The sequence below is a fragment of the Drosophila tropicalis genome, unplaced genomic scaffold (genome assembly GCF_018151085.1).
Source record: "Drosophila tropicalis isolate 14030-0801.00 unplaced genomic scaffold, ASM1815108v1 contig_1002, whole genome shotgun sequence".
Classification (NCBI taxonomy): domain Eukaryota; kingdom Metazoa; phylum Arthropoda; class Insecta; order Diptera; family Drosophilidae; genus Drosophila; species Drosophila tropicalis.
This window is the reverse complement of record NW_027172360.1, coordinates 369191-390428: the sequence shown is the minus strand read 5'-3', so window position 1 is coordinate 390428 and position 21238 is coordinate 369191. Positions and strand designations below refer to the sequence as shown.

The window sequence follows — 21238 nt, the reverse complement described above, 5'->3', positions numbered from 1 at the left end:
GAGCCCGACTCTACTGAAAGAGTGGTGAATCTAGCAATGGCTTCTTTAGTCGAATCAAAGTTTCCTGATTCCAGTAATAGCTGGACTCTTTGACTTTTAATATGGCTTACCATAGCATTTACTGCCACTTTGGTGGTGTATTTTATTGCTTGTTCAGTTGGAAGACCATCCGAAATATATGCGCCTTTAAGGGCGTCGGTCAACTCAGTAATCTCCTTTGTGTATGAAACACAGTTATTGGGGTTTCTTTGCAGATTTTTAATTTTTGCTGTTAAAAGATCCACTGATTCACCCATGAAGATTGTTGATAGTTTTCGTATTACTTCATCAATCGTTGTTCCAGAACTTAGGGTATTACCCGCTTGACCTTTTAATTTTGATTTTATGATTTCGATAGCTAATGCTTCGTGCGTTTCTTTTATGCTGTTAAGTACGCGAAGCGCTCCAAGGAAACCTGGTAGATTTTTAATATCACCATCGAAGAATGGTAGCAGCCTGGTGGCTGTGTTTATGAATGCTACCACTGTTTGTGTCACTTTGTTGTTTTCTTTGGGAATTGTTGGTTTGTTAAGACTTATCGCTGATGGTTCTTCTTGACTTATTTCTTCATCAGACATTAGTTGCTTTTTTTCTTCCAGTACTATTGAAGTTTCCAAATCAGATGTTTGTTTAAATTCAATATTGTGTCTGTTAAACACAGTTATTGCTTTTTGTTTGTAATCACTTTAGAACGCACTTCAGTTAATACTGCTCTAATAGCTTAAAGATTCTCGGTTATTATCTTCGTGTGTTTGGTTACTGTGCCTTGGGATGTTTCTCTATTCTGCGAGAGGCACTTACAAGATTTAGTTAATTCTTGTGCGTGTGTTCTAGATTTTCCTATTATATCATCCCAAGTAACAGTAGTTTGTTAAGATTAATTTCTAAGATTAATTTCTATTTCTATTTTGGATTCTTGAGAACCCATTTTACTAAAAAAAAGAAATTTGTCGTTTAGACCTGTTGTTAATTTAAGAAAAAATTTTGGAAATGTGCAAGGTTTTACTATTCTATGTCTATTATTTCTACATCTGAGTCTGTTAAATCTATTGGTTCTGCACTCGATTCTGATATGTTTATCAGCGCAATTGAGTCCTTGAAAAGTTCGTGGACCCATCCGGGCACGTCTTTTCTTAAAGGAGTCTTAGCTAACAATCTACTATAAGCTACCTTTATGGATTTTTCCATAAGATCTACAATATTTTTTTGAAATTTGTAGTTGTGGGCTATCCAATACCATATTTCCTTGTATTTGTGATTTGTTTCACCTGATTGTATCAGGAAATCAAGGAAAGGTAAATATTTTTGGAGCTTTTTTGTTTCTGCTTTATCCATATTCTACACTAACTGCCTAAGCCTATTTAACTGATTATGGATGTATTTAGTTCTTTACTGCTTTGGTTCCTCCATTAGGTAGAAACGCAGTGTGCCTGCTGCGTTTGAAAAACAGCATACATATGGTACCGTGAGAATGAAACTCATATGTAACCTAGTGCCTCCTTTGACTGGGAAATCTTCGCCCGTTATGTCAAGGTAAGCTAACCTAATTTGTACTAAGTTTATGGAGCGTTGAGGTGAGTTACTTTCCTCGCTCCTAAAAACCTCAATTAAGTCTTGGACTATGCTAGGGTGCCTGTTGTTTATTGTTTCAAAGTACCTGTCAACATGGGTCATTTTTTTTTTATACATATATATATTTTATCTTTTGTTAAAAAGGTTTTGATTTATAATTGCCTGTGTGCATATGTATTTTTAGATCTTATCTAGATCATTAGCTTGGCTTAGAGCTCTTTTTGTTACACATTTATTGTGTAATAGGTAAGCCTTATATAATACATATGCGCACAATATTATGACAATTATTAATAGTAGTATGTTCGTTAATCTCATATCAGCATTTGATGATTCAAATTTATTTATGACATTTGCAGTGGAGTCCACTGATTTTGTTTCGATAAACCCCATTGTGGGTATAACGGATATATCATCAAATTTACTTATGCTATTATCGAACATACGTATGGGATTTTTGTTTTTATTTATTACAAGTAAACAAAAATATGAAATAAAGTTCATAAAGACAGGTTAAAAACTTTTGTTTAGCAATTACTTAAAATTTTTTTTTTCATAAATATGTTTTGACCGGTACATATTTGTCTGAATTTGATTTCTATTTGAAATATTAAAATTAAATTGTTATGGATTCATGCATATTTTTTTTTTTTTTATTTAAATTATTCGTGAAGAGAAAAAAAAAAGTAAGAGAGAAATAAAATTTATCTCAACTGTGTCTTGCACAGTGTGTCATTAGTGCTGTTTTTGGTGTGTCTGAGTAATGTCTCATTTTATAGCCAGATTTGTGTTGGGCAATCCTAGTTTTTAATTTCGATTCGGTCGTCCCTTTGTATATCTTATTGCACGGGATGTTTCCTTGTCCATTACATGGAATTTTGTATATTACATTGCTTCTATTTGTCTTCTCTATCTTGGATTTTGTTTGGTTGAAAATATTTTTTAAGGGTATTGTCAGGTTTATGTGCTATTTTTATTCTATCTGTGTCATAACAATCCGAATGTGATATTATTTCTGATAATTTGGGTACATAAGCGACCGATATGTAGGTTTTTTCTTTCTTAGTTTTGTCAATGGGGAATTTATGTTTTTTGAATAATATTCTGATTACGTTATCGTTGTCCTTTAAAATTTTCATTATTTCCATCTTCGTTTCTTCATGGTATATTTTATCCGAAATGTTTAGCATCCGTTGGATACAGCTCCTTGCTGTATTTATTATCATCGTCTTAGGGTGTTTTGAGTTGAAATTGATGATTCGTCCTGATGCTGTTGGCTTCCTGTACCATTTTAGTTTTAATTCGTTTCCTCGTCTGATGACCATAGAGTCCAAATACGCCAGTTTTCCATTGTCTTCCAGTTCCATAGTGAATTTAATATTCCTATCAAATGAATTTAGGGTGTCCAGTTTTTTATCGATGTCATCTTAGTGTATTGTTGAAAAAATATCATCTACATCAGCATCAGGACGAATCATCGAATCACTATCCTATGGACTTTGTAAATACATTATAATTTCTTTTGACGTGGTATCATTATTTCCAAGCATACCAACGGATTAAGCATTGGACACAATCAGGAAAAAATGGACTAAAATACAGGAACACACAATGATACCAAAAGCTTTATTTATAAATTCTGCATCCAGGAGAATAGATATTTTACCTATTAGGACCAAACATTTATACAATTAAAAGGAATGCCGATGGGATCTCCGGCATCACCGGTCATTGCGGACATCGTTATGGAGAATCTTCTGGACACTACAATGGATAAACTAACCAGACCACCAAGATTATTGACGAAATATGTAGATGATATGGCTTGATTGATATTGATGCGATTTGATTGACCCGAATTTAAATGCTGAATTAGCGTTCTCACGCTTTTGGTTTTTAGGGGTACAATTATTATTGCAAGTATTTAATTGTTTATGTTAATTATGAGTTAGCGTTCACACGTTTCGATTTTGAGGGGGACAATTGTTATTTCAAGTGTCCAAGTGTTTACAAAACGGATGTTTACTTTAACGTTATGAATTTTAGGGGGGCGACAAATTTATATGTTATTGGGTATTAGGGGATATATTGGATATATGTATGACTTCCCCATTCTAAAGAAAACAGCGAGGTGTTTTTCTCAGCTGTATAGATTGGAGTATCAATTTTGTTTATAATTTGGAACTCAATTTTTTCAACAATTGGGGTTTCAATTTTTTCTGTGGGAGCACGATTGTTATATGATCGAAATAGCTTAATTATTAATTCTTGTGGCATTGCCTTAAAGATTAAGTATAATATTATAGATTAAGTATGTAATCATCTTCTGCGGTGGTCACTTCGACCACTCGACCCTTTGTCCAGGTATTACGACGCTGATTTTCGTCCACTATAAGTACGATGTCGCCTACACCAATTGGTTTTACTTTTTTATGCCACTTGGACCTTCGTGTTATGTTTGGTAGCATCTCTTTGACCCAGCGTTTCCAAAATAGGTTAGCGAACATCTCACTCTGGCGGAGCGACCATTTATAGTCGATTTGTTCCGGATCGCAAATCGGTTTTTCTCCATTTGATGAGCCAAGCAACAGGTGATTTGGCATAAGAGCTTCTTGATCTTCGTCGTCCAGGGACTTGTATGTCAGGGGCCTGGAGTTGACCGTCATTTCCACCTCTGCCATTGCGGTAAGAAGACTTTCATCTGAGAATTTTTGATTTGGTGTTATACGGTATAACACGGTTTTAACGGAACGCACTAAGCGCTCCCAGGCTCCTCCCATGTGAGGAGCTGACGGTGGGTCGAAGCACCACGATATTTCCTGCTGCGACAATTCTCGGTGCATTTTCGCATCTTCCAGTTGAAGTTTGTCTCTAAGAAAAGCATCGGTCCCTCGAAAATTAGTCCCGTTATCGATATATATTTCCTTTGGTGTGCCTCGGCGCGATATATGGCGTCTTAAGCCCATTAGGCATGAGTTTGTGGTTAGACTATGCACGATCTCAATGCTTATTGTTCGCATTGTGAGGGAGGTTATCAGCATGCCCCATCTTTTCAATGACTTTCTTCCATCGATAACTGTTAATGGCCCAAAATAATCAACTCCTACATACGTAAACGCTGGCTTGAATGCACCCAGTCTAGCCCTCGGTAGGAGCGCCATTTAGGGTGCCATGGGTCGAGCACTATTCAGCTTACATTGTTGGCAATTTCGACGAATCCCTTGAAGGAGAGGTCTTAGTTTTGGAATAAAATATTTTTGCCTCACCTCATTTACTGTTGTCTCATGATTCATGTGATAATATTTTTCATGGTAGTGCCGGACTATCAGCTTTGTAACCCAGTGTTGGGTGGGTAGAGCGATTCGTCCTTCAGAGATGCCAGCGAAGCGACTGGCTCTATCGCTTACACACAATACCCCATGGTCATTTAGAAAGAGTTGTAACCTCCATAGTGGACTGCTCCGTCAAACGTGGTGGCCGTTTTCGATGGCTGTGTAGTCTTCGTTGTAACATTCTTGTTGTATGTTCCGGTAAAGAAACATTCTGGCTTTATTAATTTGGGATGCCGGTCGGTTTGTATTCTCATTTGATTTACGTATTTTCTTGATCAATTTCCTCTTATAGGCAAGCCAACATGCAATTGCCCTTGTCAATCGATTCCATTTTGAAAAGTACTCGTAATTGATTCTTACTGATTCCCTTCGCATGTGAAGGGAACGAGGACGCAGTTCCTCAGTGACTGTCCTTTCATTGGTAGTTTCCGTCGGCCAATCTGCCGGCGGTAGTTTTAGGAATTTGGGTCCTTCGAACCATTGTGTATATGTTTCAAGCCTATGTTGTCGTTTGGTGGCGATGTCCGCAACATTTAGTTTGCTTGGTACCCATCTCCAGTTTCTGGCATCTGTGAGCTCAAATATCTCGGCTATTCATATTGTTGATATCGTCGTGGATCTCCATCGAGCCACGCTAGTACCGTTTTCGAGTCGGTCCATAAGTAACATTCCTCAAAGTCGATTTCATGTTGTGCTATTATATTTTTCATCAGTCGCGCTCCAGTTACTGCTGCCTGTAGCTCCAAGTGGGGTATCGAAAGGTTGCAACGGAGCTACCTTGGATTTGGCTGAAACGAGACTCAAATGTATTTGGTTATTTTGTTCGATACGGTCTACACTCAGCTTCAGTAACGTTTCAACGAGCACTAGACCAAGTGATTGCCCCAGAGATGATGCCGAACGCATTTGCATACCAAGACGACATAATAATCGTGAGCAAAACAATAGAAGATCACAAACAACACCTGCAAGAAGTAATCAGAAGACTAAAAGAGGCAAACCTAAGAATCAACTCAGAGAAGTGCCAGTTCTTCCGAAAGGAGTTAAAGTTCCTGGGGCACGTAGTGACAGAAAATGGTATAGCCACGAACCCAGACAAAGTAGCAGCAATAACCCAGCTAAAACCACCAACATGCGTGAAAGAACTACGCCAATACCTGGGTGTAGCGTCATGGTACAGAAGATTCGTACCAGGATTTGCAACCCTAACGCATCCACTACACGCACTACTGAAAAAAAACAAGGTGGCACTGGAATGAAGAACATCAGGAAGCATTCAACGCAGTAAAAGAAAAGCTAACAAATGGACCAGTGTTAGCATGCCCGGACTTCACGAAACTATTTGTTCTTCAAACAGACGCAAGCAACATGGGACTAGGAGCAATCCTCATACAGAACACCGAAGAAGGTGTTCATATCTGTCCAGAGAACTAAATTCGTTGGAGAAAAATTATTCGGCAACCGAAAAAGAGTGTCTGGCGATAGTATGGGCCGTACGAAAACTGAGGCCATACCTGGAAGTATACCATTTCAAGGTAGTGACCGATCACATGGCACTAAAATGGCTGAACAGCATAGATAGTCCCACAGGCAGAATAGCAAGATGGGCATTGGAACTACAGCAGTACGACTTTGAAATATCATATCGGAAAGGCAAGCTGAACATAGTAGCAGACGCCCTGTCGAGGCAACCAATGGAGAGATGCAATCGAATAACAGACAACGGCGCTAGACTACGACAAGCCAATAAGGAGTGTGAATGGATTCAGGAGATGATGACAAAAATCAAGCAACAGCCACAGAAATATGCAGACTATGTGATGGAAAACAGCCAACTATACAGAAACATACCACACAGAGCTGGACAAGAGGAAGTGGTGGCCTGGAAAATGTGTGTGCCAAAGAGCCTGCGACAACAAATAATAGAAGAAAACCACACGTCAGCGACGGCCGGGCATATGGGCAGTCGGCGAACAATTGCTAGGACCGCCGCAAGATACCACTGGCCGGGAATGCAAAGAGACATCAGAATATTCGTCGGGAAATGCATGACATGTCTACAATTCAAACCCAATCAACAACAAGCGGCAGAAAATTACTAACGCAAGTACCGGAGGAACCATGGGCAACAGTATGCGCGGACTTCGTTGGACCATTGCCCAGATCAAAACACGGAAATTCGATGCTGCTGGTGATTATAGACCGTTTCTCGAAATGGACAGAAATCATACCCATGCGCAAGGCAACGGCGGAGAACTTAGTAAAGGCCTTCAGAGAAAGGATTTTATCAAGATTCGGGACACCAAAAATAGTGATAACGGATAATGGAGTCCAATTCACGAGCAGGATCTTCAAAAAATGCTAGAAGGATGGGGAACAGCCACCAATTAACAGCGCCATATACGCCTCAGGAAAACCCAACCGAACGAGTAAATAGAACTGTCAAAACAATGATTGCCCAATATGCAGGAGACAACCAACGGAATTGGGACGAGTGCTGGCCAGAAATTATAATGGCGATAAATACAAGACAATCTCAAGCAACTGGATTTACGCCAGCATATGTGGTGCAAGGCCGAGAACCTAGAATGCCGTGAGCCATATATGACAGTGTCACAAATGGCACAGGAAAGGAGCAGGCAACAACAGAGGAAAAAGCTAACCAGATGAAAGAACTTTTCGAACTCATCAGAAGGAACATGGAGACTGCGGCACAAGATCAGGCAAGTCATTATAATCTGAGACGGCGCGAATGGAGACCGGCGATTGGATCTACGGTATGGGCAAAGGAGAATCACCTGTCAAACGCAGCAGAACGATTTGCTGCAAAATTAGCACCCAAATTTGGAGGGCCATACAAGGTTCAAGGGTTCATATCCCCAGTCATATGCAAGCTACGACATGAAGGCACAGGAAAAACTAGACAAGCACACATTAGCCAACTAAAACAACAAACAGAGGATTTAAATACAGAACAGCAGGCAACAGGTGCCCAGCAACAAGAAATATATCCAAGCAACAATGTTGCAAACAACACGCAACATAGAATGTCGACTAAACACAATATCGTAAACAACGATATTCAATCAACATATCGTTTTTTAGAGGAAACGATAAAGGAAAGAGCGAGGACAAAACAACGGGATCAAGGATCTCCAAATACAACAACAAATGGACAGCATGATAGTGGTAGTGAGTTGACCACCAAGACTCTCTCGCTACCGAACACAAAGAGCAATACATGGAAGCAAGTGGGGAAATCAGAAATCAGAGCCAGGATAACGGTACTAGGAAAGTGCACCAAAAATACGAGGTTCCCATGGACTCTAACAGCGCCGGCACAATCACTCAGATTGGAACTGTCAAACCGTAAACGTCGAGTAACAAAATAAAAATTTTAATAATCAAAATGAACCCAATTGATATGAACAATGTCCAGGATGAAGGCGTAGGTCGAGGTGCGGCACCACGAGTGGCACGTGGTGGCCGGCACTGTGGCTACGGCTACGTGTCCGAGGAGGAGTCCGATGACGAGGGCCGGTAGAGCTGGAGCCGGTCATAGTCATCTCCTCGGATGAAGATGAGGATGAGGACGAGTGGAGCATGGCAGACAGCGGCTACAGCAGCGAGGAGAGTGCCACTGACTCGGTTATGGAAAACCGAGAGCAGGGGGCACTCGTACGAGCTGCTGTGGCGAGAAGTGGACGATGTACTAGAGCAGGCAGAACGAGAAGCAAGGTACGGTTGGCGCGATGGGGCTATGCCCGACTTTAATGCCAGGATGTTGAGAGCAGTGGCAAATGACCTAGAAGTGCAGCGGCAGGCGAGAGAGCTGGAGATGCTGGGCAGCATGGTACCACCGCGAGATGGAGGAGCAGATGCGGTGGGACCACAATTAGAAAATAAGAGGGAAAAAGGGAGAAATAAAAGATGCGGAACGGGCCAAAGGGAAAAATACAGAAGAAAAGATGCCCTAATCCGGCAAAAAAATATAGAAAAGATACTCAGTAATCGCCAACATGAAAAAAGGCCAACAAAAAGATGCGACCTGAGTCTAAACTATAACTAACAAAAAAAAAAAACACCAATAGAAAAAGAAACCATAAGACACAAAAAAAAAAAGGTGGCAATTCGCTCCAGAAGAAGGGGGAAGTGTGAGGAACATATATTTGACAATAATGTCCCACACAACAACATTTCAAACCAATGCAATGTAAAACCAAGGATGCATGATGCCCGGCAACATGTTGCCAAAGATCATGCTTCGCAACATGCAATTAACACTCGCAACATTTCGTTACGATACAACAAGTTCGATCGGACCACACACGACCAAACCAGCAATTTCGTCACAGCGGGAAGACGCGTGGGAGGCAGAAAGCACAAAAATCAACGTCTGGAGAGCATACGCACAAGAGAGCGGGCCTCGATGCTACAATCACAAGAGGGCATGGACCGATTAAGAGAGGGTATGCATGGAGAGCTGAGAATGCAGCAATACAGTCGCAGCACACCGACACTATGCGTGTGCTAATTGAGAGCGGGTACCGGTGGATGGAGCGCGCTCTATGAGACTGAACAAGTAGAGAGACACAGAAGAGCCAAAGTGAGGGCGAAGACGGTTCAACGGGGGATAGTGGGGGGGGGCTGTTGCTCGCCTAGCAACGAGAGAGGACATGCGACCAGAGCAGAGGAACTAAACTAGAAAAGGATGGAAGCCCGCATAGCAACAGAGGCGCTATTTGCGCAAAGCGGAGGAACAAGGACAGGAATTTAATGGGCGCGCAGCAGCCAGAAAGTGGATGCGGCTGCGCAAAGGACTTGTACGGGACTTTCACCACGCATAGCAACAGTCTGGATGAAAACGATGGGCCGATGGAAAATCACCGGCTGTATAGCGGTATCACACCAAGTGATTCTGGAGACCCAGGAGGCCTATATAAGGCGAGCAGCAAGTCAGGACATTTATCAAGTCGTCGAGTCGAGATCAATCAATCAAGTCATCGAGTCCTGATCAGCAAGCGAAGCAACAAATATCTTTTGGCCTTACGAGTAACCTTAAGAATATTTGGCGCCTAGCAATCAACAAGTGCGAGCAAGTCATCGAGTTATAAGGCTTTACGCTTAACCTTATGGACTCTTTAAAACAACAACAAAAATCTGAATACAATTACAACAAGTACACAGTCAATACGAGTATCAACCCGAATCAGTGTAAAATCGCGTCTAAACGTTCAACCAAAAGTCTGAAGCAGTTATATATATGAATTATTGTGTCATGATTTATATAAACATTTAACCAAAACCCAGAAACATAGAAATAAATTCCAACATACATTTATATATACATTAATTATTGTGTCGTGATTTCACTGGGGCACAAATTAAAATTTGTTGTGCCGAACCTCGCCCTAAAGATTGAAATTATTCTGAAGGACGAAAAAGGATCGTTACAATATTTAAATAAATTCATTTTATGAATGTTATATAACCCAAAATTACTTTTTCAGCTACAGTTCTAGAAAAACTTACAATTAAGCCCTTTTTTAGAGTAGTTTTGGAAGTATTTTTAATTTATAACTATTTTTCGATAGAACAATATCAAGATTTATTTAAAACAACAACAAATATATTTTGAAATATGGAAAATTAGAAACGAGTTCTTTTTGGTTGTGGTTCATTTCCTTTATCAAGATCAAAGTAATCCGATTCGTCAGTGGAGATCTCCATTCCGTCGGGTTCATCTTTCTGCACTTCTCATTTGATTTTCATCTTCTTCAAATTGAAATTTTTGCTTAGTCCACCAACATATTTCGGCCAGTATAGCATCTGGAGCCTTTTCAAGTGTTCGTGGCGATTTCGATACGCTGTGACTCTTGTACCTGTTGCTAACAAGTAATGGGATTTTACAAAAGATGCAAACATTTCTGATTTTCTCTGCGTTAGCTCTAATTTTGCAAACATTTGATCCAATTTGCTTTGTGTTATAATAACTCGGTGATTTGATACTGACGGTTCGGGGATATACTCGGAGTAATCATCAAATTCCATCAAATGGAATATTTTCGGCATGGTCCATGGGCAGTTGCGCACTCAGAACGGAGACGTAGACTTTGTTTTTCGTCTATCTTTTGTTAAGTCCAGTCACATTGTTGGCACAAGCATAAACATTTTTTGGGTCACGTTCTCCTGGACCATATGTACTATATCATTGGTACACCAAATGGCATTTTTTTTTTTTTTTTTTTATGCATCCAGTTAACTAACCCGACATAACAAGCTCTGCAAACTGTATGTCACATTTAAAGTTATGTCGAAATGCCGTAACAAAATTTTCACTAACTGTATATTTTACTATGCGATCCATAAGGGCAGAATTGGCCGTTGGCTAGTGGCGAATCGGATTACTTTGATCTTGATAAAGGAAATGAACCACAAGCAAAAAGAACTCGTTTCTAATTTTCCATATTTCAAAATATATTTGTTGTTGTTTTAAATAAATCTTGATATTGTTCTATCGAAAAATAGTTATAAATTAAAAATACTTTCAAAAGTACTCTAAAAGAAGGGCTTAATTGTAAGTTTATCTAGAACTGTAGCTGAAAAAGTAATTTTGGGTTATATAACATTCATAAAATGAATTTATTTAACCATAAACAATATTTCTACAATAAATGGGGATGATTTAGGTCGTATGCATAAAGAAGAAATCCATATATAAGTCATATTTAGCTCATAGGACAAACTAAAAAAATACCCCCAAAATTAAAAATTTCAACTCGCTTTAAGAAAAAAACGAGCTAACTTTGAAAAACCCAAATAGGGTTTTGCTATTCAATACATGAACTTTCAGAAAAAAAATGTCCGGTGCGGTTGGATCTTACAAACCTTCATTTTGTTGCATAGTGTAATATATAGATATCTTTCAAACTTCAAAATTTTGTTTTCTCCTTAAACAACATAATGTATAAAATATATAAAAATATTATATTATATATATGTTATATATTTGTATATTAAATAACTTCAATATATTAAGTTATTTTTTTTTTAAGGGAGGTGTAGTATGTTGTATGCCAAATGAGCATATGCCTACTGAATTGTAGAGTATACAATATAACAAGTGATCATATGCCCAACTCATAACATAACATTTGTTGCTATGTTTATACAATAACAAATATACATACATAAGTGCAGTAATAGGATCCGCCTTATGCGGACTGTTACCTTTTAACTTAATATTCATTGTCGGCGTATAAACGTCTCATGTATCTGTATCTTCATAAGTAAGACAAAGCTTGACATCGTCAGCAGACATAAGCACACGCAAATGAGCAATGACTGATAGAAGATCGTTAATGAATTATGTAAAAAGCAGAGGGCCGAGATGACTACCTTGAGGTACATCAGATGACACAGGAATGGAATTGGCAAAAGAAGACTTAAAAAATACCTTCTGTTTTCTATTTGTTAAATATTCTCAAACTCAAAAAAGGAAAAGAGGTGCAAACCCAATGTCGTTCAGTTTAGAAAGTAATAGAGTATGATCATTTATTTATTTATTTAGAGCTAACTTATAATTGAAATTATATGTTAGCGTGTATTTTTATGTCTATGGCAGCGTTGGCCTTCAGCTCGTGCTGGTCTAGGTCTAAATATGTACAAAGATATTTACAAAGATTGTTTTCTTAGTTTTCATTTAGTGTTAACTTATTGTATGTGTGAGTAATGTTAATGTTTTACATGTTTTATATGTTGTCGTACAGGTTTGTGTTTTTTAGGTATTGTAGAATTTTTAGCGTGTTTGTGGGTGTGAGGTTTGAGAGGCATTCATGTGGGTTGGTGTTATTAAATATTGCAAGTCTTTGTGTTTCGAAGGAGTTGCAGGATGCGAGTATGTGTTCTATTGAGATGTTTTGGTTGCAAAATGGGCACGTTCTGGGTGTACTGTCAATGTAGTATTTGTGGGTAATCTTTGTGTGTCCGAGTCTAAGTCTTGTTATTTTCATTTGGTCGTTGCGTGTAAGAGAAAGTGGATTGTTTTTGAACAGGTGGTAGCTGTTGTGTTTGCTGTGATTTGTATTTTTGTACCAGGTGGAGGTTTCTGATAAATAGCTGTGTAGTTTAGAGTGGTGTGTTTTTTTTAATGTATTTCAGTATGTCTTTTACGTTATAGGTGTTTTTAATTATTAGAGGTTCTTTGGCTGCATTTTTGGCGGCGGTATCTGCCTGTTCGTTTCCTAGTATTCCTACGTGTCCGGGTACCCATAGCAGTTTGAATTTTGGGAATGTTGCTTGTAAGGTGTTGCGTATGAGTGAGCTGTAGTAATCGCAGTTATTTGCGTTGTATATTGCGTTTATGGCGGATAAAGGATCTGAGCATATAACCAGATAGGTACGGCCGCGTGTCGTTCTATCTCGCTCACTAGGTACTACACGATTGCCATGAATATGCCCACCTGACACTTCATTTCCTACAATCGGCTGTCCTAACAAGTCATTCGACCCGAATGATACAACCAAGGTTTCATGAACTCAGCCACTGTTGAGGTCTTACAAGGTCCTTCACCGTCGCCAACCTTCTCAACGTCGTATCGACCGTGCCTATTCACCGTCATGACTTTATATGGTCCTAAGTATTTACCTCTTAACTTTAGACCTGTCCCATACTGCGTACGTTTAATCGCCACTAACTCGTTTTAATTGTATTTTCTTTCACATTTCCTGTTTTTGTCGAACGTTCTTTTCATTTCCTGCTGTATTTCATCGATATTCTTTCGAGCCTCCCCTCTAATCTCATCATGACCACAGTCTAATTCTTCTATTAACGAATCGGTTATCAGCTTTCTCATTTTGGGATCATCAGGACTACGCATCTCTATTCCTGTCAAAATATTAAAAGTAGTCTTGTACTTCTTGGAGCAGTATTATTAACAAATTGTGGCACAAGACCTACATACTTGTACCAGTTCCCCACATTCTCTTAGCTTAACTTTGAAATCATTGGAACTATTATTTTATGCATCCTTTCAACTTGGCCGTTTATACGGGGTACAACTGTTGCCATCAGTAAATGCTGTATATCCTGTCTATTACAATATTCCTTAAACGATTTGGACGTGAATGCTGCTCCCCTGTCAGAAATTATTCTCACCGGGTTACCAAAAATTATGGCCTGCCTTTCAAGACAACTAAGTACTTCATCGACTCCTGTTCCACGAGTCGGATACAACCATACAAACTTAGAGAACCCATCAACAATAACAAGTATATGATTGTTGTGACCTCCAACGGGCCAACTTGATCAATGTGATATGTCATCAATGGTTGATCTTCTTTGCTTATTGGCATCAAATATCCTTCCTTTTTACCGGTTTTGGCATTAACAATAAGACATTCCATACAACACTCAACAACACGGGCTACCTTTTCTTTTAATTTTGGAATACAATACGATTTTTCTACGATATCCTGAGTCTTTCTAGCTCCAAAATGTCCTTGTTTGTGTGCAATCTGTATTATTTCCTTTTCCATCTGCAAGGGAACGACAATAAGTTATCGATTGGGGTCCTTTAACAATAGTTCATTTTCAATGTAAAAATCTTCATATCCCGTCTGCTGAACTAAGCTCTGATCAATTTAGTCCAATCATCTGACAACTGTGCTTCCCTTCATGGGTTATGGTGTCAGTTAGCAGAAAACAAGATAAACGGCTCAAGGCATCCACATGCCGCATCTTTGAACCTGAACGATGTTCAAACTGATAATCGAAATCTTGTAGGTACATTGCCCAACGTGCTACACGCAACGGAACCTCTTTCTTTTTTATTGTCATCGTGAACGCATTACAATCTGTGATAATCTTAAGTCTCAATCCTAACACATAAATACGCCGCTTTATTAATGCTCCAATAACCGGTAAAACCTTCAGTTCATATGAATCATACTTCTCTTCGCAAGGTTTAGTTTTCCGACTCGTGTACTGTACCGGATGAAATAAACCATCTTCTGAATCTTTCTGTAAAAGCGCAGCTCCGAAACCGTGTTTCGAGGCATCAGTGTGAATCTTAGTCTCTAGCTTAGGATTGTGTAACATTAAAACGGGACCTTTGATCAATGCTAACTTCAATTGCTCAAACTCTACCATTTGCAATTCTTTAAACTCAAACTTGTTGTCTTTTCGCAAAATGTCAGTCAAGGGCTTAGCTGTTACTGCATATCCTCCGATAAATTTGCGGAAATACGATGTTAACCCTAAAAATCGTTGAACTGACTTCTTATCATGTGGGATCGGAAATCTTGAAACGGCATCAGTCTTCTCCTTACTTGGCTTAATACTTCCATTTTCAACTATATAGCCCAAAAAATTTACTTTACTCTGCAGTATCTGACATTTCTCCCAGTTTATTCTCAACCCATTTTTCGAAGCTATCTTCAACACCCTTTTAAGTTTAATTAGACCATCATTCACGCTAACACTTGGTATAATTATATCGTCCATATACACCACTGCATCTCCATTCTTCACTGATTCTCTCATTACTGCCATTATAAGTCCTGTAAAAACTGCTGGAGAGTTGGAAATTCCGAATGGTACATATAGGAATTCATACTGACCATTCTGAGTTACGAATGCTGTGTACTTCTGAGATTTTTCCTCAACAGGAACATGGAAAAACCCGTTTGTTAGATCTAAAGTAGTGTAAACCAACGCACTTTGAAGTTTTTCTAATACAGTGTCCATCTGTGGCATAGGAAAATTATCTCGGACCACTTTCTCATTTAGCTTTCTGTAATCGCATCACAGACGCTTTTTTCCCATTCTTCTTTGTTGGCCTTATTATCTTCTCCTCCAACCATTCTTGTACTGTACTATCACAATTTTCTGATCAGACTCTGCTAGACGCCTTGGATGCTGATAAACTGGCAACTCATCTGTTAGTACAATCTTCATTTCTATAGGAGTGTTTGTATTTCTAATAGGTTTCTAACTTTTAATCAACTTCTTGACTTTACCGATTTCTGCACTGATATATGACAAGTCACTCTTGATTTCCACTTTATTCTGTTCTGCACTGTGCATACACATACTTTCAAATTCCTTTAACAATTTAGCACAAGATTTATTCGCGTTACACAGTGATTCTTTTCTGTTGATGCTCACAAACTTTGTACCTTTCTTGGTAACAACCAAATCGACGTGATCTAATATGGTTCTTCCCAAAATTGCCTCATATACCATGTCTTCATCAGGAACGATATGAAACTCGACTTCCATCTCAATGCCATCTATCTTGACAGTTATGCTAAAACTACCAAAGGTCATCACATGACTTCCACCAATGCCTGTAAGGGTCTTCGAATATCTAGTTAATGACTTCATTCCGAGTTTAACAAACACGCTTTTACGTATGAGACTCAAATTTGCTCCTGTATCAATTAGACCGTTGAACTTAATCGATTTATAAGTTACTTCTTTCAACTCCAAACCCGAATCAGTAAATTTACCTGATTCTTTAATTAAATTTTCATCTACAATATTGGTGCTTTTAACTTTGGTGGTATCTTTTCCCTTACATTCACATGAGCGATGGCCTGTTTTGCCACATTTAAAACAAGTAAACGTTTTCTTGTTACAGTCTCTCATCATGTGTGAAGGATCACCATACTTAAAACACTTGCGTTCTCCTTTTGTTATCGAATTTTTCTCTCTATCATCTCCACCTTGCTTGTGCAAAGATGACTCGAATGTTGTTTTCTTTGACGACCTTCTAAGATCATAGGATTTTAAGTAGGTCTCTATTTGAACTTTCAACGCATCCACCACGCATTCTGGCCTGATACAATAATGCCTTATTTGCTCTCATGTCTGGTATACCTTCTACGAAATACTCGATTAAACTTTCGTCAGCCAAATCGATCGGCTTTGCGATTCCCATTAACGAATACAAAAACTCATACAAGTTCTCACCCCTCTTTAACTGTCGATTGCCCAGTCTTCTATGAACTTCTGCTGATGAAACCTTTACTATAAATTCGTTTTTCAAAGCTATTTTTAGGGACTCCCAACTACAAATATCTCTTTTACTACGTATAAACGATAATGCAGCTCCCTTTAAGAATTGTTTTGCATGCACAAAAAGCTGTAACTGACTCCACTGTACGGTTAAAGCGCATTCTTCTAGCTCCCTAATCCATTGTACAACATCAATCGAACCTAAACCGCAAAACTCTGAAACGCTTCCCCATCTTTTTAGTGTGAACCATGACCTTTGCCCATCTGTGTTCGGGACTTCTCGAATTGTTCTAGCCGAGGCGAAATCTGCCTCCTGCCCGTTATTCTCAATTTCTATTAGATCGTAGTAAGCGAGTATACGCGTTTGCAGCTCTGCTTTAAGGCCTGTCTCTAGCAACGTTAGAATCTCACCTCGATCCATTTCACTCAATTACAGTTATATTGCTTAACAAGATTGGGATATTAATATATAGTTAGTATCAATCAATCAATGTAGGTCAAATTGTGTTAGGTTATGGTTTAATTCAGACGATTCTTAGAAATGTGCTCTCTGCAGCTCGCATCAATTTCGTCAATATTTTTGCGACCAGTCTGGTATCGTTGTGCAAGCAAAGTAACTCACACTCAAGACAATAATTAAACAGCTCACCCAACTATAGTCGTCCTGCTCTATGGAGCCACTCAGTATCTCTGTAGCAACTGTTTGGTTCGCTCTCTGTTGCCACTCACTCTGTTGTCGCTACTCACTCGGCTGTTTTCCACTGTTTTCCGCCTGTCTGCTTCCACAGTGAACACTGGTTATCATCAACTTCGTGTCCGCTGTCTGCTTTCTCCGTCTGTCCGCTTCCACAGTGACCACTAATTATCATCAATTTCGTGTCCGCTGTCTGCTCTCTCCGTCTGTCTGCTTACACAGTGAACACTGGTTATCATCAACTTCGTGTCCGCTGTCTGCTCTCTCCGTCTGTCCGCTTCCACAGTGACCACTAATTATCATCAATTTCGTGTCCGCTGTCTGCTTTCTCTTTTCCTCTCGAGTCACCACCCTTCTCGAGCTGCTCTCAACTTCAGCCGCCGACACTTGCCTAAACGGCGCCAAAATTCTGGGTGACGCTCCGTCTCACCGTCCACTCGTCGCCTCTCGTACAGTCACGCCAGCTTCCACTAGTTTTTGGACTTGTAGTGGTTGCGTCTTTTGAAATTCGTTCGCCAACAACCTTGACTTTGCATATATATTACACGTTAATGCATGCAATTTTAACAATTATTTGTTATTAGAGACAAACCACCACAGTCGCTTTACTATTATTTTGTCCACGATTTTTGATAGGCATGGGTTGAGTGATATGGGACGGTAGGAGTCTAGTGAAGTTTTATCTGAATTGGGTTTTGGTATTGGAATAGTTATGCTGTTATTGTAGGCTTGGGGAATGAAGTTATTTAGTATAGCGTTCTGCAGGTCTATGATTCTTTTTATTGTTTTTTTTGTCGAGATTTTTTATCATTGTGTAGTTTATTCTGTCCAATTCAGGTGTGCTTCTCTAAATTCGATAAGGGTTATTGGCTTTTCTATTTTTAATGCTCTTTTTTTGGGGGTATAGGTGGGATTGTGTGTGTTGTTAAGTGATGTTTGTTTTGAGTTTGTGAATTTGGTTGTGAAGTTAAGATCGGACGCTGCTTCTGATAGGTGTTTGCCAAAAAGTTCTGCAATTTCTTGCTTGTTGGTGGAGTATATGTCTGTGTTAGGTTTGAGAATGCAGTGGATATGTGTTTGGGGGTTAAGCCCGCAAAAACTTCTAATATTGTTCCAAATTTTTTGGTGGTGTGTCAGGGGCTATTTGTTCTGTAAATTGTTTAGTGCAATTTGTTTTTGCTTTTGTCAGCGTTAGTCTAAAAAGAGCATTAGCTCTTTTAAATTGCAAGATGTTTTCTGTTGTAATTTCTCTTTTTAGTCTGTGCCATTTTCTTCTTTTTTCATTTTTTAGTGTTTGTAACTCCTTATTCCACCAGGAGACATTGAGATTTCGAATTACAGGGTGTGTGTGGGGAATTGTTTTGTGTGCGCTTGATATAAATATTTTGTGTATTGTGACAACTTCTTTGTTTATGTTTGTGCTTGTTGGTATCTTTGAGGAGTATTCCTCTGTTAATTTAGAGAATTGTGTCCAGTTTGCTTTGTCCAAAGTTAGGTTTGCCTGTGGTGTATTCTGTGTTTGTTGTTGTAGAGGTGAAAAGGGATATTATTATTGGGAAGTGGTGGCTTCCATAAATATCGTCTTCTGTTCGCCATGAGCTGTCAATTTTAAGTATAGGGCTGCTAAAGATTAGGTTGATGTTTGTTAGTGTGTTGTGGGTCCTGAGATGTGTTAGTGATCCGTCGTTTAGTGGGATGTAGTTTGATTGGACGATGAATTTTTCTATAAGTTTTCCCCTAGCATTGTTGGCGTTTGAGCCCCAGTTTGTATGCCAGCTGTTAAAGTCACCAGTGACTAACGTAGGTGTGAGTGAAGTTTCTAAAACGGCTTGGAGGTTATTTAAAGAAAATCTTTGATTTGTTGCAATGTATGCAGATATAACTCTAAATTTTTGTTTAGATGTGCAAATTGTGTCAAAGTCATCGTTGAGAACTATTTTTGTGTTTGTAGGGGATTAGTGGATTAGTAATGCTACGCCTCCATAGGAGGGAGCGGTGTTTTTTGTTAACAATTGGTAGTTGATAGGTATGGGTGTGTGGTGGCTATTTATTTTATGGGTTTCTTGTAAAGATATGATGTGTGTTTAGTTATTAATATTTGGAGTTCGCTGTAGTTGTTAAGATATTCGTTTATGTTCCATTGGACGATTTTAATGGTCATTTAGGTGGGTGTTGCTTTTTTTTCTGAAATAAGAAAGGTTGTTACCGTGTTTGTAGTAACTACAGTATATAAGACCGGTTTTTCTTAGTACTAAATGTTGTCGCTATCGCTATTACTTTCGTGCTTCTTCTTATTTAGGTTTTTTGTTTTTAATATGTTGTGTTTCGAGGGCTTAAGGTTAGTTGCTAGGGTGTTGCTTTTGTCAAAGGATGTCTACTCCGTCTACATGGTATCGACAGATTTACCTCAGCTAATAACTCAGGCGAGTCGATATCACCAATAAGGAGCTTGTGCATAAAAATAACACCAAGCATAAACTCATGGCCCATGCGACCGTGTGGCTGGTAAAATTTAACTTATGGTCCATAAATACGCCCAAATCATCCATATTATTTAGAAGTTCTAAAGGACTATTGTTTAGAAAATAATTGACAGTTGAGGAGAGTAACGAAAAAATATCATTACCTTACATTTGGTAGTGTAAGGATTTAATAGATTAAACTGGCATCGGGATTGAAAATTTTTAAGATCAGCTTGTAGCCGACTAAATGAATCTATATCTTTATAAGTAAGACAAAGCATACATAAGCACACGCGAATGAACAATGACTGATGGAAGATCGTTAATAAATAATGTGAAAAGGAGAGGGCGAAGATGACTACCTTGAGGTACCACAGAAGTCACAGGAATGGAATCGGAAAAAGAAGACTTAAAAAGTACCTTCTGTTTTCTATTTATTAAAAATTCTCGAACCCAAGAAAGGAAAAGAATTGGAGACCCAATGTAGTTCAGTTTAGAAAGTAAAAAAGTATGATTAACAGAATCAAAGTCTTTGCTGAAGTCAGTGTATATGACATCAGTTTGTTTAGCATTTTTGAACCCCTTGATAATTAAAGAGGTAAATTCTAAAAGGTTAGTCGTTGTAGATCTACGTTTCACAAACCCACGTTGGGATTGCGAAATAATAGAGCTGCACAATGTTGCAATTGCAAAGTTATAATTTTCTCAACAGCTTTCGAAATAGCGGACAATTTAAAGGCTTTGGACTTTTTAATGGGTTTACATAATGCGTTTGCACAGAACCTCAGTACACATCCAGGTAGACCATCTGGCCCCGGAGAATAAACAGGTTTAACTAGTTTAAATTCGCTAAGAAGAAAGCTTTCATCAATCATTGGATTAAAAATTCAATTAGACTTTTCAACTGATAAGGATACGGATTTGCTCTATACTCTGTTGAGGAAGAATTTGTTTTGAAAAAAATCGCAAACATATTGGCAATTGTCTGATCAGTGCTCGCTTTTTTATTTTGAAAAGACAAAAAAGATGGGTGCGCAGAGGTCTTACGTTTAGAATTAAACAATTTAAAAAATTGTTTAGGGTCAGAAGAAAACTAGTTAGAGGTAACTTATTTGAACCA

At 38.7% G+C, this 21238-nt stretch overlaps 1 protein-coding gene across 1 annotated transcript; it reads right to left on the bottom strand.

The window, feature by feature from the left end:
* Positions 1-3911: 3911 nt before the first annotated feature.
* On the bottom strand, positions 3912-4454 carry LOC137574827 (uncharacterized). The gene has a single exon (XM_068287302.1). It carries the CDS (start codon positions 4452-4454, stop codon positions 3912-3914), a length of 543 nt encoding a protein of 180 aa, XP_068143403.1.
* Between the last annotated feature and the right edge of the window lie 16784 nt (positions 4455-21238).

What these genes read in the sequence shown, in the direction of transcription:
- LOC137574827 (XM_068287302.1), bottom strand. Translation starts at nt 4,454, where the DNA reads ATGCACCGAGAATTGTCGCAGCAGGAAATATCGTGGTGCTTCGACCCA.